Genomic DNA, 18,434 nt, shown 5'->3' on the forward strand with positions numbered 1-18,434 from the left:
GATTATTGATTGACTGATCCTTCCTGTCTTGCATTACCCTTTTTTTTTCATTCATATCTTTATTTCCCATTTTTGAATGATTGCTCAAAAGCCTTTCCTTGTTACATCATGTTTGCTTACCATAATTCTTCCTACATCAATTATGACACATTTCTTTCTTTCTTCAACTATTATGAAATACTCTAGGGTCTTTTTTCCTATTGTAGTTGATAAACACATTCTCCTCTTTCTTATTATAACATAGGCTCTTGGTTACAAGTGTGTTAGAGGGACAGCAGCCTTATTGTTGCTTAGCTTTTCAGTGACAGTACAGGAGTCATTTGAGAGGCCTACCAGCCGACCAACGCCCCTCACACAGAAAGGTTATTCTAGGTTTTACACTTGCTCACGTACTATTTTTACACACTAGTCGACGCCTGGACCGCGCCATGTGAGTAATATTTTCTCCCACTCAGATGCTATAAATGCAGGCAACGTTTCTGCACAGGGTTTTGTCAGATGCACTACTTTAATTATGTCGAAGCAGGCTGCGGTGAACGTGGAGCGGTCATTGTTTGTGTGCACTGTGTGTGACAGCCGAGGCCTAGAAGTAATTACGTCACCACTGAGGAACGTCTCTTGGTGAGAAAAGGCTATTTTCACATGGGGGGGTTCTTAACAAAAGTTCAAGGCAGTGCATCCAAGTGTGCTTATGAGTTCCACAAAAATCCATTGATCTAGACAAGGAAAGGTGAGGGACTTTATCACAGTTATTGGGATAGGAAGCAGGTCTGAACTTTATATTTGACTTATTAAAAATCAAGACTTTCCCCAAGGTTATCGCTAAAATTAACCAACACAACGTTAATTATCCACGCCCTCCAGTGCGACACACAGAGCTGATCTAATGACATCAATCTTGTCTGTCTCTTCCAAAACCTTTACAAACCTTTTGTTTGGTTAGGTTTAGGCACAAAAACGACACAGGTAGGCTTAGGGAAACACTGTGGGTTGGGTTTAGATTGCTTATTCGCTTTAGTTAGGGAGGTTTTGTTGTCATGATAACGATAAACACGTGGTGGATTTTAGGATTAAAGTTGACTGGGAAACACGAGACGAACAGTGGCCTCTCATGTTACATTTTGACTGTTTGATGGCCCATTTAATGCCGACTTTGTTGCTCTACAACAACATCACCTTACTTCTCTCATCATAATGAAACGACATGTAAACATTTATTGTTTTTGGGCACTTTAACACGACAGTCTGGTTATTGGAATAATAATTTCCACATACTACTATAAACTATAAAGATCCACAACTAGCTGTCGTTACTGTAATTGTGAAGTTTAAAACAAAACCCTGACACTGAGTTATGTGTTTGCATATGACAAAATGGTGCATTAAAATAATCCTAGCCTTCCCCTAATAACTTCCATCCAATCCCTTAATTAAAAAAAAATATGATGATGGCTGCTTGAAGATCCTCCACTGACATCATACTCTCAGCACAAACTCTCATTGTTGTTTTTATTTTAGATCGCTCCCATCAGGATACATAATAGTCAATTAGGGCTGTGCCCCAGTTCCCTAATGCTCTACTAATCTGTGTGTCAAGTCGCCTTTATACACTGTCATATTTGAGGATTCATCAGCAGACAATGAGACCTCAGCAGCATGATCCCTCACTGTTTTGTCAGCTCTCTGACCTGTATTTACAGTCATCTTATTGTTCAGCATTACATTCCTAATCCTCCTCCGCGTGTGTGTGTTTTGGTGTGCATCTCTCCCCCCCCTCCCACCGTTAATCCTGTGCTGTATGTGGTTACAGTTGTCTATGCAGTCATTAAGCCCATTGTCTTCCCTCCACGGTCAGTGCCCTTTGAATACATCAGCATGCTTGTAAAACAACAGTCACACAGCACAATGTGACTCAGGTCAGAAGACGATGTGCTGGGGAACTGTCACGGTGGGTCTTGTGCTAGTGAGACAAAAAAAAAAAAATCAATGGACCTCTTTTCATTCGAATGGTGCTGATTTAGTGAGGCATCACACACACAGAGGAGACAACAGAGAAGCCACTAGGAGGTGACCATACACATATCCTACATCTGCAGGCAGTGTTTTACAAATGTATGAGTGTTAATCAGTTGGAAATGATCTGTAGCTTAACGGTGCAGCTGTCAAGAGTGATAATAACTAAAAGTAAATGTTATCATCACTTTAATGAAAAGTTAACAATCAGATACTCCCCTTAAAGACCTTTACTAGGTCGTCTTATTAAAGGGGTCATTTTTGGGGGGAAATAACACTTAGCTTTCTTGTCAAGAGTTAGATGGGAAGATTGATATCGCTCTCATGTTTTTACACAAATATGGAGCCTGATTAGCAGGTGGTTAGCTCAGCCTAATCGTAATCGGCTAGCCTGACTCCCTCCAAAACTAACAAAATCTGCCTACCAACACCTTTAAAGCTCACTAATAAACACTGTATATCTCATTTGTATAATCTGCACAAAAAGAAACGTAGGGTAAAAACTAATAATTGTGGTTTTACCGGCCATAGCTTTAGGTACTGTATGGTGTACAGATATGACAGTGGTAGTGAGCTTCTTACGTAGCTCTCGGCAAGAAAGTGAGCAAGCATATTTCCCAAAATGTGGAACTATTCTTTATTATCTTTTATTAATATGCATTAGAAATTATCAAGACATTTTTCCTTCTTATCTTTATTTTCCTTCATTAAATAGACAAAAGCATGGAACAAAATAAAAGTCGTCCTGTGAGTGAAATATGGTTTCAATTAATGTGACGGCAGAGTACAAGCGTCCTCATCTTTGGCAATACGACCGTAGCCGCCTCATATCATTAGTAGCGCTGCTTACTGCATCACTCTGTGGTTTTGAGATTGAAATTCTGTTTTGGTTTCACTCAGGATGAGACTGAGATGAGGTTTCGGAGAGCTGCATGTCAGAGGTTATCGACTAAACCAGAACCTTGATATTGAGACTTTGGTGCTGAGGCTGCTCTTCAGACAAAAGTACCATATGTACCATACGCCAGTCTCATTTCAGCAGGATAAAAAGCAGAGGAGGGGAAGTTGGTTCACAGGTGCACTGTGGGGGTTTCCTTCTGCCCTTCAGTTGCGGAAGGAAATACTGACTCACCACAGAAAGTAGGTTGTTTACGTCAATCATGATTTACTCACAAACCTCAACAAATTACAAAGAAGGAGAGCAAGTGTAGAGACATGGGGTGTGAAATGGCAGCAAGATAAAAAAGAAATGAATAAAGGAAGTAAAAGAGAAACAAACCAAACAGTGTGTGTGCATTATTAGGCAAGCTTTCAGAGCCTAACTGGTGGCCTCGTGTTAACTGATTCACTTCTACACGCTGCAGACATTTATTATCACCTCTAAGCAGCTCACACACGCATATATATGCACATGTATACATGCAAACATGCACACAGCAGACAGAGAGATAACCCAAAGCAAGCTGTGCACGGCAGTAGAGAAGAGCACCTGCTCTGCAGAAACTATGAGGGAATTTAGCTGATCCTCAAGCATAGATTTGGTGGTTTACAGGTCATTTTGTTTTAAAACTGGGCTGAATTTGTTTAAGAAGTTAACATCTTTAACCAAACTTTCTTACTAGGATATAAAAACTGAACGAGGCATGATTTGTCACCCAGGCTTGGATACACTTGGCGACCTTTTCTGCATTGTCTTATCTCCAAATGCAAGTGACCTATGGGGTGTGAACTAAATTAGTCAGTTTGGAATACACACACACACACACACACACACACACACACACACACACACACACACACACACACACATACAGACACAGTCATGTTTCCACTATTTCTGGGGACATAACATTGTTTTGCATTAATTCCCTGGAGACTATAACCATAACCATAACCACCACTTACCTAATCCTAACCTTAAACCAAGTTTTCACCCTAAAATTTTGTCATTTACGTTTCGGACTTGCTTTGTGTCCCCAAAAGAAGGCAAGTCCCCACAGACCGACTAAACAGATTTATGTCCCCACAATGCTAGTAATACATGTCCACACACACACACACACACACACACAAACCTACACAGTACAGGTACTCCATAGGTATGTGGGAGGAGTTTCCACAGGAGTATTCGCCCAGCTGTGCAGGCCACAGGTGGGGTCGTGGGGGAGGGAGGAGCCTTACTCTGATTTCATATGTGTGTGTGTGTGTGTGTGTGTGTGTGTGTGAAAGAGAGTGTGTGTGCTTTGTCGGGCAGAGCCTGCAGAACTTTGGGGTGCAGGGAGAGCGAGGCAGCCCGCTGGCAGCTGGATATTGTCAGGGGTTCACCAGGGGAGGCTGCATGTCAGGGTGAATGGGTTTAAGATGAAATGTGCCCATGGAGACCCTGACTCACTGTGTTTGTTTTGGGGGCGTTCCTCAGGGGCTTGCCTGGGGGGTGATGGTGAAACATACAGATTGGGGTCTAGGATTTATTTTCTTTTAGCCGTGGTGGCCATTCTGGGTGTTCTGTAACGCGGAGCAAGTCCTGTTCATGTAAGAGCAGCCTGTACTCGAGGTGATAACATCGTGCTCTTTGAAATATTGTTTTTGCAGAGGATGTTTGTGGGCGTGGGGAGAGGAGGGAGGACGAGGGCTCGAAGGGCGGGGCAAGGCGGTTGTAAATCGATCCTTTGTTTTCGTCCCTGCATATGTGTCAGAGAGGGACTTGTTTTGGTCTCACTGGGGTGACTTTGAGACTAATTCAATGTCAAAACTGGAGAGAAGGTCACTAAAACATGAAAGTTAATGTGCAACTCTAGTAAAAAGTGTTTATTTTAATCAAGAAAGCCACATATGTCCCATCAAAATGCATAAAGTGCAGCTTTCCAATGAAACCCTCTCTCCTGTATTATCATATGTGCTTTTCTTCAGTAATGTAAGCAACTACAGGACTTCTCTGAAAAATCTACTGTTTCTGTCATTCATAACTCCAGGAGGGTTGTGTCCAGCATCTGTTTCTGCTCCACGCAGCCGAGGTGAAAAGGTGGTGTGCTTCAGCTGATGTGTTTTCGCCCTTATCTGCATCTGCGGAACATCTGGTTTGCATCTGGCGCTGGCCTTGTAGTGTTGGCCCGTGCACGAGCGTGACAATGTGTGCGTCAAAGAGATGGAGAGGGCACGGAACTGTGACTTTGGATGTGTGTGTGTGTGTGTGTGACTGATTGGTTAAATTAGATGAATGAGAGAGTGAGCGAATGACTGTGCTGAAAACAGAAGTGTGTGTGTGTGTGTGTGTGTGTGTTACGTGGCCTGCAGCCAATAATCGTAATGCTGATGTCTTGAACTGTCAGATAGGAAATCTGCTTAAGTCAGCCTTATATGTTTGATATTTAAAAGGGAAGGACTAAACTGTGGATGATCCCCTCTCAAAGGTCATGATTAAGACTAGCATGCATCATTAAACACTAAAGTACAAGTGAGATCATGGAGATACCAGCTTTTCACCCAACCATGATGATTTATCTTTGGACACATTTCTGAAAGTGAGCACTGAAGCCTGATCAGTTTGAGCAGAGACATCCAGATGAGGGATAAAGGGTGAGGAGAGGGGAGGAAAGGGGAGGAGAGGAGATCCCGTGCTGGGGGCCCATGGTATCAACGGTAACAGGGCCAGCTGGGCTGAGGTACAATTTCCAAGGTATGCAGCAGTGTGCTTTATCTGACTGCATTAAACTTTTGAGGGAAGCCGAGGTTGAAAAAATCCAGACAGAGGACATGGCAGTGCCTACTGGTGGCTCTTGCTGAGCACTAAAGTGGAAAATATGAACAGTCAGAGCGCAGAAGTCATGTGACGCCAGTAAGCTCCGAGCGTGTTTACCAGCCTGGCCAGTGTGTGATGTGATGGATACCACAGGGATGACTGAGTTTCCAGACTGAACACTGAGGAGTTCAGCTTTCTGAGAAGCAGTGTGGATTTGTCTCTTAGGAGGTTAAAGCCATTTCTTCCCTCTTTTAAAGGAACATGCCACTAATTTTACATATAATGTCCCGCTTACTTTCCTCAAAAAGTGCTACACAATCTGTAAAAACAGTTAAATGTGGTTTCTGTGGCACCCAGGTTTGAAAAAACAACCCTGCTGATGCCAAGATGATGTCAAGATTTTACTCCAGCTTCAAAAGAAATGGGCATAATTGAGTTGCCTCATGGGAAATGTAGGATCCAATGTTTTTGTTTGTTTGTTTGTTTGTTTATGTAAGAAAGGATGGTGCTCAATCGTTGACATCATATCAGCATTATGTAAACATGCTAGATTTAGCCATAGCGGGAAATTTTTATCTGTAGTTCCTAAAAAGGTTAAAGTATTTTAGGAAAGACAAACAGTAAAAATATCATGTTTTATAGATTAGGAGTTGACAGGCGTGATGTTCCTTAGTTCTGTTGGTGTGCTGTTCTCGATATGTGCTGCTTGATAGGAAAATGCTGACTGTCCAACCGCACTTCTTCTACGTGGTATTCTACTATCCTCTCTGGTAGTAGCTCTACTAGATGATGTTTGATTTTGTTTAATGAATTCATAAAGCTGAGGGGAGCCAGAGCGTGGAACATTTTAGAAATAAGTAAAATAAACCATCAATCCATCCATTGTCTATGCTGCTTTGCCTTAAGGGTCACGGCGGAGGGGGGGGATTTCCCAGTTTGGGAAGTTATAGTTTTGAAATGATGAAATTAATTTGACATTTAGAGTTTTTGGAACAAGGGACTAAAAGTCAGGATATCTCAGCCTTTGCAACCTTTTTCTTTAATCTCTGTTTTGTGAGTCCCCCAACTTTATGGAAGTGCAATACTAAATCACTGGAGTGCCCCTTTGAGGTTGGAAAAATCAGGTTATTTCACGCTGTGTGACAGTATGATGTAGTTTCTGTTCCAGCTTGTTTCTTATCATCTTTGAGGCTTGTGTACTTAATTACACACTGAGTGGACATCATATCATATTGGTTACTTGGAAGCTAAGAGATCTCCACTAGACTTTGGTTTCAACAATGTTTCTAATGACTGACTGAGTGGGGTCAAAATTTACTTTATCAATTTATGTCAGCAGAAAAACGTCTATACTATATTACAGCAATTATTTTATCTTCGTGGCCCCTTAAAATTAAGCCACTTGCAACACGCTGTTGTTTTTCATCTCTGAGAGACCTTAAATTGGACAACTAGAACTTGAGCCTGAGCTTGAACTTGAACTTGAACTTGAACTTTAACTATTCAGTTTTTCTTAAGCATGAAGTAAGAAGAATGAATATACTGCTTATCTCAGCTCTCAAACCTTCAGATTGGCTCTGGAGCCATCGCCATCTATTCTATACACATCGTAACAGAATTTCCGAAGTCATCTATGAGATCTCAGTTCAGTTCAGTTCTTTTCATTGTGTTACTACTTTTGCAGTTTTAATGGGCCTATTTGTACAGTACAATTTTCCTCAATCCATTGTCTAGATTTGGTTCTCAGGACAAGGAGGCGAGTGTCAGTCTGTAATGAGGCCATGGCGAGATGCAGTTCTTTCATTCCTGATTGGACTGTGTGTGTGTTCGTGTGTGTATGAGGGGTTTCATATGTGAACTAGATTCCTTGGAGCTATGATCTGGAACAGTGAGCCCTGAGTGGCCGGTGCTGGCGTGGACTGTAGAGGCGAACGGAGTGCCCGGCTTCTACAGCCCAGAATAAATTCTCAATTCTGCCCGGCTGCACCTTTTCACTCCTCATGTATGTCATATTTTGAAGACCTAATGCCTGATGCTTGCTCATGTGGGGATTCATTTTTGATACTTTTTTTCATTCACGTGTCATTTTAAAACCACATATGAAAGTGGTAATGACACCTAGAGAGCGGCCCCGAGCAAATACGTGCGTGTCAAAGTGTGAGTGTGTATGAGGGAGACAGGAAGCAACTAGGGGCCCACTTGCAGCCGCAAAGTAGTAGTAGTGACTAAAAAGAGTCGGTATGGGGAGAAAATGGGTTACTGCAGAGCGTGTATGTAAAAGACTGTACCTTAACACCCCACCTAAGGGGATAAATGTGTGAAATGTAGCTTGTGTGGATATATTAACACTACATGTGTGACAGTGCGAGCCTCCTCCTTGGGGGGCCCACCGTCCAAATATAGATATTTTGCTTTTGCTTGTTGCATCTCTGTGATGTGAACAACCAAACGCCTGCTGACATGACTTTTTACTTTAAAGTTGCTCCTGTAAAGTGAGATTAACTCTCCTATATTTCAAGTGTGCACAAGTCTTTTTTTTAAAACAATATTTTTGGTATTTCTTTAACTCAGCTTCTCTGTTTCAGCTCTGTTTTTACTTCCACAAAAGAAGTAGTGGCTACGATGAGCAAAGAAAATAAGTATTCACAGACGAAAACACATCATTTTCCAGTGGTCATGATATCATGGGCTGGTGTTTAGCTCCAGGCTTCACTCTGGTGAGAATCATGTGTTTTTGTGAGGTGACACGGGGTCATGGGTTCCCTGCAGGCTCCATCTCAGAGATGCTGGAGCACAGGGAGCCATTCCTCTGTAGCAGCTTAATCCCATGTTTTGATCTGACAGCTTGTGACCTACAGAACTACAGCTTTTTTTCGGGGGATATGTTCTGTAAAAGTGACTCCTCTGGGCTCTGATTTCATATTTCATCATGTGATGTAAGCTGTAGAAACAGCCAGTCAAATAAAGGCGTTAACATAACTATAATTGGAACATTTTTGTCCTTTTATATAACAAAAGCACATCACAGCAGATAGTCGAGGTGCCTCTGAAGAAGTTTATTTCTTCAGCGTACTGCTCCATCTGGTGTTTTGTAAAAGCTACAGCTCTTCGCTCTAATGAGGACGTCATAAAGAGCCACAAAATGTCAGCTCTCAATATGATTCCTGTCTCCAGCAGGTGACGTGCAGCTGTAGCTCCCTCTGCTGGTGATGAAACGTGACCGCAGCTTTAAAGTGCCTCCCTGAGAGAGAAGGTCAGACAGTCAGTGAGTGATGAAAAGGCCTCAAGAGCTTGTTCATAAAATTACCCGATTACATATAAAAATCAAGCACCAAATAATGTAAAGATAACCCCGTAAATGGTTTACTGTTTGGGTTTTATCGTACAGTAGTGTGATAATTCAGTGGGTGGGATCTGTAGGAGGATCTGATGGTGACAGCGTCAAACAGGGAGGCCTGTGGAGATGTTTGCTGTCAGGAGAAACAGACTCAGCCACACCCTCTGAGTAATCACAGCACTATATGCACTCTACGTACAGTCTCACTGTCAGCAGTGCGATAAGAGCTTCAATGAGCAACGTACCACAGGTTGAGATATTGTTTTATTTTAGTTCCCTACAATGGATCAGTTTGAAAAACTCTGGGTCCTACATTTCCCATAATGCAGCCCAACATTATCTCATTGTCACTTCCATTTTATTCTACTGTGTTAGAAGAAAACACTGCACTTTTTCCTCCCCTAGATTCATCTGAAAGCTGTAATTACATTTAATTTCTCAGACTAAGATTTTTTCCCCCACAAAAAAAAACAAAACATTTTGGTGTGCGACCTCTCAAAAAAGCAGCACAGGGGCCCATTTCATGTTTCAGGTGTTCATTAGATATTTATCCTCTAAACTTCCAAACAGATTAAGATCCTAAAACACTAAATTACTGTCACGAAAAAATAAATATTGGAGAAACAAAAGTGAATAGAAAAGTTTGCTGAACAATGAGATGTACAGTATGACAGTAAAACATCACATTGCTTTGAAAAATGATGATTTTAAGACTGGATTTTCATGTTTTCTTTCTCCCCGTAAATCACAGCACACTCAAACATTTCAATGTTAGTTTGGATTTCAACCATGCACTGCAGGTCTAACAGCCTGAGGCACTGATAAAAAGCATGTGCCACTGATTTCCTGTGCTGGCATTGACCGACTGAACAGCTGAGCGCTGATAGTAATGACGTTAATGTCAATGCAGTGTGGCTGAAATCCATGAGTACTCCACTCTCTGTCCCTGCCGCTGCTCTCAGATCCCAAAACTGCTCTGTTTGTTTGCCTTAACTGCTGTACTCAGCTGCTATAATGTCCACTGGCACGCACTCCACGTTATGTCACATTCCAGGGAACATGTTGAGACAGCGTTCACCTGAAACCAAACAGAGAAAATGATCACATGCCCTCTCCTTTCAGTGGAGGAATGTCATGTCTCCACTTCAGCTGCAGGATGACACGATTCAAAGGAAAAAAAAAAAAAACCCTGGAAGGGCTCATGAAACTGAGGCTGAGTCCCTGATTCCTTCTTGCAAAGCTGAGATTTAGGAGGTGGAAAGTGTCTGATCACACCTGTATCCATTCATATTTCCTGCTTCAACTGGTGTCTTTTACTTGATCCTGTACTGCCAGTTTCACCTCCTTTCCACCCCATCCCTCTCTCTCCCTCTCTCTCTCTTACAGTGTCACTGTATGTCGATTAACCAGTCATGGCAGCGACATGTGGAATTTTTCATTACCTCGCCCCGGGGGCACCATGCTGCCTGTGCCTGTGTATCGTGCTGCTTTTTTTTTTTTTTTCCACTCCTGCCTTCCCTCGCTCTCTCTCACACACACTCATTCTCTCTCTGTGGTATTATTCTGAGTCAGCCTGTGGTTTGTTGTTTGTTGTGCAGCCAGCTGTACTGTATGGGGCAGTGGTAGTGGCAGCCGTCTGTGACTGATCTCCTCTCCATGGCCTGTCGTCCCTCCGGCTCTGGCTCCTACACCGTGGTTATCATCCCCCTCAGGACCAGCCTCTACAGCCTGGACGCACTTCGCTTCTACCTATGGGTGAGGAGATAAGTGGTGGTGTGTGTGTGTGTGTGTGTAGGGGGTGATATGTGAGTGTGTTTATCCTCAGTTTAGTCTACAGGCCTAGTTTAAACACTAACTGTACATTTTCTGTTTAAAAGATTAAGCAGTCACCACTCTCCTGTCACTTATTAGTCAAAGTTGAGCATTACTGCCTCCTCACGCTGTGTAAATATCACCACTTCGGCACATTTGGCCAAGGTGCATTTACATGACCTTTTCTACTCCTCTGGAAATTAATGATTTAAATGCCTATTTTCAGTCATTTTGTAGGTGAGGGTGCATCATTTTTCAGAAAATGTATATTTAGAATTGAAGTGAATGTTACATGTGTGTGTGCTGACATTTTATTTGTGTTATATTGTATATTCTCATATTCTGGCGTGTAAATATCTCTACTTCATATGTTTAGATTTTATATAAGTATGTCTTAATTGTGCACCAATATACCTCAGCTAATTCCTTCTAATGTGAAAGCTTACTTGGGAGTAAACCGAAATCTGAATTGTGCTGGACTACATTATATTGAGAGGTGTTACTATTATTAGAAACACCTCTGAATATAATGGCACAATCTCAAAAAGGTGACTTTATGGCACAACAGTAATATTGGATTGCATCAAACTGTTCAGATGTACTTAATAAAGTGGCCACTGAGTCTATTTAGACATATATTTCTATAACAGAATAATGCTAAATGAGCACATTTAAATCAATTCTTGAATTTCTGACACACGTCACTGTATCTTTATGTGATGTTTCCATGTACAAAAGTGTTACGCACTCAAAATATTTATCTAATTAAAAAAATAATTTATAATATTTATATTGATCCACTCATACTCATTTTATTTCCCAAAATGAAGGTCTAAAATTAGTTTCAAAGCTGTCTCCACCTTCAAATTTCAGTATAAATGGTCTAAAATGACTGGAATCTGTGGGTCCGTTTTTAGTTTGTTTTCCATACACTTACATGCACGTACAGTGACTATTTTCTTAGTCAGTTTTTTCCATCTTTGCTTCATGTCTGAGTGTTGTTTTGCCGTTGCTGTGGCTGTATTTATCATGGTGACACATTCCCACATGTCGACTCTGCCCCTCACAGCTTCCTGTCACAGGCTCGATATAACCAGTTTCCCACTAACTGTACATCTATGAGTATACAACAGGTTGTCAAAAAGTAAAATTCTTGTATAGTAAAAACTATTTTTGCATATTTTGAACATTTGTTTAATCAAACGCTGCTAAAATCAGTCATTCACCAGTGATGCGTGAGTGTCATGAGTTTCTAATGTTCACTTAATTAGTTGATTGCCATAAAAATGACAAAGTGAATGATTTCCTGCCCCCATGATACCAAAGGTGCATCACCACCACCGTATATAATGACTCGCTGGTTGTTGTAGCACTGTTAGCTCTGTTTGAGCCCATTTAAAGTGCATGTTATCCAACTGGGTGGAGACAATAGGACTAAAGGCCTCCTGCTGCTCTGTAGATTGGCTCTGCTGCTATAAACAAAGCCTTGGGGCCTCTGGAAGACAACAGGCGGCCCTGTGACGATCACACTGCTTTACATCAGGCTGCAGGCTGGCTTTTTGGTGGTCAAGCTTGTTAGTCGTCCCCATAGGTGGCATCAAAACACACATGTAGACATACACACACCTTCAGAAACTGGCTACATCATCAACATTTCTGATTATTTTTAAGGGTTTGTGGGCACTTTTTTCTGTTTTATTAGATACTAGAGAGTGAAAATATGAGAGGTTTCTGTCCTTGATGCGACTGAGCATGTGATCTTCCCCTCTCAGATTAAGCGGCTGAAGGATCTTGAGAAGGAGAAAGACGCTCTGTTCTCTGGTCTGGAGATCCTGGAGAAGGCTCGTCTCTGGTACCTTCAGCGGCTGGAGGAGAACAGAGCCAGGCAGCACGTCGAGACACCTGGCTCCTGCCAGGAAGCTGCAGCAAAGGTACAAGGCAGGGCTGCGTTTGACGGCTCACTGACTATATCCACTATAACTCAGAGTGTGTTTGACAGTTTGCCCTCCAGGCCTTAGATACGAGGTTCGAGAAGTTTATTGTCACTCTGGTTATACAAGCACACTGGTGGGAAATTCTTTGACTGGGAACTCCAATATAGAAAGATATCTATAAAAAAATAAAGCAAAGATAAGAAAAGGCCTGCAAAAGGCGTACATGCAATAAGCATGTCTACGTCTATGTGTGTATAATAATAACCATGTTTAACCATAAAAATATCTAACAAGAATGAAAATGACTAATGTGCTCATACAGTCAATGAAAAGCTGCTTATACAGCACACTAACAGGTGCTCATACACTCAGTGGTCAAATATTGCACAAATGAGTCTTAACATTAATATTGCACAGAGATAATAAACATTTATGGCACAGATATTGATGTGTTGGAGCCTCCCGTCCTCTTTCCTCAGTCTAGGACACACACAGTGGAGGTCTCCCTAGTAGGTGTGTGGCGTGTAGATGTGGGAGTGTGTGTCAGAGTCAGGTTTGGTGGTGAATATGGATGTTTTGTCAATGATGCTGAAAGGCTTCGAAAATCACGTTTGCATGTACGAATTCACATTTCCAGCCTGCATCGGTGCAGGTTCGGTCTTGCCTCCTCAGGTCACGTATCCAGCGTGCGAATGGCTCTCTGGGCTCTGTGATGACGGAGCCCAATGTCACCACCAGCAGCAACCCCTCTGTGCCTGATGCACTGGCAGACAGCGATCTCCGGTGGTTAAACACAGCACTGACACAGGTAAGGAGGACAGAGGTATGATATGAACTGCTTTTCTGAGGTTACATATTCTACTTGGCTTCAAACACCTATTTTCTTTATATTGAAATAAGTGTTTTACCCTTTTAACTGACCTTTGTTTAAATTCTCTGTTATTCTTGATTGATTCGCCTGTTAATGTCCACGTTATTGTCGTTATATTTTATTTTCCTCCCCTGACAGGAGGTGAGTGACAAGAATCGTCAGATCTCCATGTTAGAGCTGGAGAAAGACGCTCTCCTCGAACAGCTTGGTGAACTGCAGAGCCACTGATTGCATACAAGTACATATATTTCACTTTATGTGACACAGTTGTTAACTTCCAACCACTTGTAAATATGTATTTAAATTGATAAATGACAGTAAACAGTGCATCATTTGCTCCCTCGTGTTCTTTTCAATACAAACCAGTTTTGCTGAAATGTTGAATAACTTGACTGACATGTTACTAATGATGTAGTGAGTCAGTAACTGACATTATCGTGGCCAAATATCTAACCATCAACAACACACACACGCTGAAAACATAATGGGAATTTGCACTTGTAAGATTTGCAATTTTGAGGTATTTTGTTGTTTTTGATCTACTTCCTATTTTCCACAGCTATAGTTACTTTTCAAATCAAAAGTTTACACACAAAATGGGATCAATTTCTAAAATGCATAAATAGATTATAGTACTAAAAGTTATATAAAGAAGTTACAATTTTACTTTTGATTTTATTGTCTATAAGTCTGTACTTTTAAGTAAAAAATGTAATAATGATAAAGATAATAATAGTAGAAGAAGAAGTAGAAGAAGAAAAAGAAAACGCACACACACACACAATACATAAGACATAAAATAATAAGATAATTTGAATAATTACACCAAATATCACAAGTTAAGAGAAACCCAGAAGATAAAAGGAAGTTTTAAGGACACTGAGTTACTGAGAAGATAATCAAGTAAATTATCTAGATACAGATCCCTTATCTGTTGTTACTCATAATTTGGATTTTTCCCTTAAATTCAATGTAAATGGAATCAATGCAACACTTTAATGAACGCGTCTCTGGCTAGTTTGTGACCTGTAACATTTACAATGTCTATTGTAAAAAGAGAAAATCTCAAAAGGAGGATTTGCTGATCAACATTATTCAGCACTGAAACAGTAAATATGCTTTTACTGTGAAATTAGATTTCAAATGCTGCACAGCTGAAGCGCATCACTATTTTTCCTGCAGTGTGCAGGGGACGATCCTGCATCACTGTGCGTCCTGTGACCCACTCTTGTTCCGTTTCCGTCTCTGGATGTGGGCCCTCTGTCTCGACACGCCGCCGCAGCCTCTGCCGGTGGTCCTGCGCTGATCTCACTGTAGCTGATAACCTTTATCTCACCAAGCCATCACGCGTGTTTGCAGGAATTTTCTCTCTGATGCACAAAAGTGTAGCCTTGCACACAGAAGAACATTAACAGACTTAATACGACTCAGATCTCTTACACATAGAAAATATCTCTCTGACACCCACTCAGATGTTCTCTGATCACACCGTTTCATAAACAGAGGTTGCCAAATGTGATGCAACTCCAGAAATAAATTGGGAAGATTAATTGCCCAAAGCTATAATCTTATAATTAAATCACACTCATGCATCAGCAACAACTTTTCCAGTAAAAAAGAACAATGCCAGCGAGAAATCTGAGCTGGGATCTGATTAGAATCAGCCTGTGAGCATCAGGAAAGAAAACATCCACCATGGCAGAGGCTTTCATTTAAGTAGCTTCACGTTCTTTATCTTCAGAGCGCCACTGAACCATCAAGCCCAGGGTACCAGCACTTGGCTAATTATTGGGTCTAATTCACAAACTGCACAGCCAAACACCTTCTGCTCTGGGTATGTCATGCCTTTGTGGCTGTCGGTGCCATTCTTCCATAGAAGCACGGTTCACTTGAGCTCCACTCTGCTGGTCTCTCCAAACCCCTTTTACTTGTATACAATATCATGTTTGCTTTTCTTATTTCTCAATTTGTGGTTTTGTTGTTTCTTTTTTCTTAAAATCAGAAATTGTGAGCTGTTTCCGTGCAGGTGGGCGGAGGTGGGGGAGGATAAACACGCTAATATGGTGGGTGGGGGGGGTGTTGTTGGAGGGGCTCCCTCATAAATACATTCCTTAAGCTATTAGGGGAGAAGACCTTCCTGAGAACCCTGAGATAGTACAGTAAGTAGGTGGTCTTTGAAGAGCACTCAGGTAACTAAAAACAAATGGGAGAGATTTTCTCCTGAACAGATACTCGTATTCAAGATGCCATTCCTGGGCTTTAAGGACCAGTTAAGCCTGTATTACTGTAACATAATGTTCACCTCCATTGGCCATGACAAGACACAGGAATATATCAGTTTCAGTCAGAAAAAGCTTCATCTATAGACAACGTTTTGCATGTGAATCACTGCTGTAATTAATCAACTGATTAAACGGCTGCTTTACATCTAGATGCTGAAATGAACTACTGATTCATGCTATTACACCTGCGCTTCTCTTAAAATAACACGGGAAAGAGGAAGAGAAAGTGCTGTGAAAAAGGCCCCGTACGCGGCACAGATAGAAAGAGTGGCATCACATTATTTACAGCAGCTTTTGGATCAGGTTTTACAGCCAGAAGACCACATCATAAACAAGCAATATAGGCTACGAGCTCTCAAGTCACCGGAGTGCATTTGTAGGATATAAGAGAGAACAACAAGCCGTCCACTTAAAGGAGTGAATTTAAAACCAACGCTGTTTTCTGTTTTACTTCCAGGGTTTTCAGGCGAGGCTGTCAGCACGGCTCTGCATTTTATTTGTATTATATACAACTTGTGGTTGCTGCATGACTTTACTCCTGTCGGCCCTGTCCTTTATAAAGTCACGACTGTTGCTCCATGATGGTGGAACCAGTAGATATTCTTCATATCTTCCCTCGCAGACGGAAAACTCATCTCATTTGAAACAGAAACTCTTTCTTTATAGCTTATTGCCTCTAAATGCAGCAACCAAATCAGTTCAGCATGTTTGATGAAATTAATATGATTATGAGTTTCTTTTAAGTTTTGGGTTGAATTCACACGGTTGAATGCACTTATAATGAGACACTTAAGATAAAAGCCACAGCTAAAGAAAGCTAATGTTTGTAGTTTTGGAAATTATTCATTGAATTAGTAATGATTGTTATTACAATCACAAGACTTTAGTTTAACATATAAAATTATTTGTTTAGAAATCTTTCCAGAGATGGATGGACCTGCTTTAAATTCACTCTTTAAAAAGAAGAAGTTGTCAACTTGTTAATTCAAAATAGTCATTTATTTTATTTTCTCCACCATATTCTTCATTATTAACCTATTTTATGAATATCAGCATCACTTAGTCAGACTTTCATTATATATGAGGTACAATGTGACACCCAGTGATAAAAACTACCAGTGACCTGGTCCATAATGAGGCACATAGTCATTATATCAATACAACAAAATAATCTACTTAATTCAGACATAATTAAATGTTTATTTGCATTATTTCACCGTGGGTGTTTGTCCTTTTGGATAGACAGATAAACAGTGGATATCGTATCAGTTAAACGGGTTTTACTTTCTTTACAATTATATAATTAATGTACAGCAGATCACAGAGAGCTAGTAGATTATTTCCCCACTGTCACTAAGCCCAGTTTTGGATTCTCCATCACTGCTGCACTCAGTCCTCTGCTGCAGCGGCGCACGGTTACGGGCATCTCCAAGTGAGACCTCCATCCCGGACACGTTCAAGTCCAGAAGGCTCTGCAGGTGTTTGATATAGTCAATGGCCGCCCGCAGGGTCTCCACCTTGCTCAGCCGTTTTTCCTCAAACTCCTGCGGCAGATGCTCCCTGAGCCGCGCGTAACCTTCGTTTACGCAGCGCACTCGGTGCCGCTCCCTCTCGTTCCTTTTGCGGATGAACGCGGGCTCGAAGGAGTAATCACACACGCCGAGGGCTCCGTGGAAGGGGAAATAGGTGAATGGTCTATAGGGTAACATCTGGCCGTGGACATTGTCGAGGTATGCAGCCTCCAGGTGGAAGGGCAGTCCAAGCCGAAGCGCATCCCTGTAGTGCGCTCCGCTGTTATCCATGGAGAGGCCGTGGAGAGCCAGCGGAGGGACGTAAGGAACATGCTCCATGAACTCCTTGATATGAATCCAAAAAGGAGACAATCTGAGAGTAAACACCAGTAAAATGTATGCAAATAATTCTGCAACATGTTATATAATGGATGCACCTCTTACCTTTTCAGAGTCTCCTCACAATCATCTCTCTTTCTTTGAGACAGAGTTTCCTTTTATGATGAAATACTTTTATAAGCAGACACTCTGGGTCGGGACTTTGTGTGTGTGGCAGCCTGTTTGTTGGGGTTTTGAGGCTATACTGTAGGCATGGTGGGTGTGATCCGGGGCGGAGAGGCAGCCATAACTTTCTGATCAAGATAAAACTGTTTACATAACGTTTTCTTCCTTCCGTTGCCACTGTGAAGAAATTCACAACATGAATAATACAACAAGGAGACTTTGAGGGGGGGCATAATATCTTTTTATCTAATAATAATATAATGTATTATCACATTTACCATATATCAATAATAATAAGGAATAAGGACAGGTTTTAGACAAAGGTAGATCTAGTTATATTCTTTATTTTGCATAAGCGAAGTACAATAAAATTCCCCTGAGGAGAAATAAACTGACCTGTGATCAGCAACACTCACACACCTCTATCGCGC

At 41.4% G+C, this 18,434-nt stretch overlaps 2 protein-coding genes across 3 annotated transcripts; one reads left to right on the forward strand and one right to left on the reverse strand.

The window, feature by feature from the left end:
• Positions 1–395: 395 nt before the first annotated feature.
• Positions 396–14,030, forward strand: LOC139222185 (suppressor APC domain-containing protein 1-like). Of its 2 annotated transcripts, none has more exons than XM_070854164.1 (5): positions 396–430; positions 10,688–10,844; positions 12,674–12,832; positions 13,473–13,643; positions 13,845–14,030. In XM_070854164.1, the coding sequence occupies exons 2-5, from the start codon at positions 10,746–10,748 to the stop codon at positions 13,932–13,934; spliced, it is 519 nt and encodes a 172-aa protein (XP_070710265.1). In that variant the 5' UTR covers positions 396–430; positions 10,688–10,745; the 3' UTR covers positions 13,935–14,030. The 2 variants fall into 2 exon arrangements, with proteins under 2 accessions (XP_070710265.1, XP_070710266.1); XM_070854165.1 differs by having other exon boundaries at positions 13,488–13,643.
• Positions 14,031–17,199: 3,169 nt separating this feature from the next.
• LOC139221768 (achaete-scute homolog 4-like) lies at positions 17,200–18,056 on the reverse strand. The gene is made up of 2 exons (XM_070853705.1): positions 17,944–18,056; positions 17,200–17,844 (listed from the first exon to the last, which is right to left on the reverse strand). The coding sequence occupies exon 2, from the start codon at positions 17,836–17,838 to the stop codon at positions 17,317–17,319; it is 522 nt and encodes a 173-aa protein (XP_070709806.1). The 5' UTR covers positions 17,839–17,844; positions 17,944–18,056; the 3' UTR covers positions 17,200–17,316.
• Positions 18,057–18,434: the final 378 nt, after the last annotated feature.

This window comes from Pempheris klunzingeri, chromosome 22, assembly GCF_042242105.1.
Source record: "Pempheris klunzingeri isolate RE-2024b chromosome 22, fPemKlu1.hap1, whole genome shotgun sequence".
NCBI lineage: Eukaryota > Metazoa > Chordata > Actinopteri > Acropomatiformes > Pempheridae > Pempheris > Pempheris klunzingeri.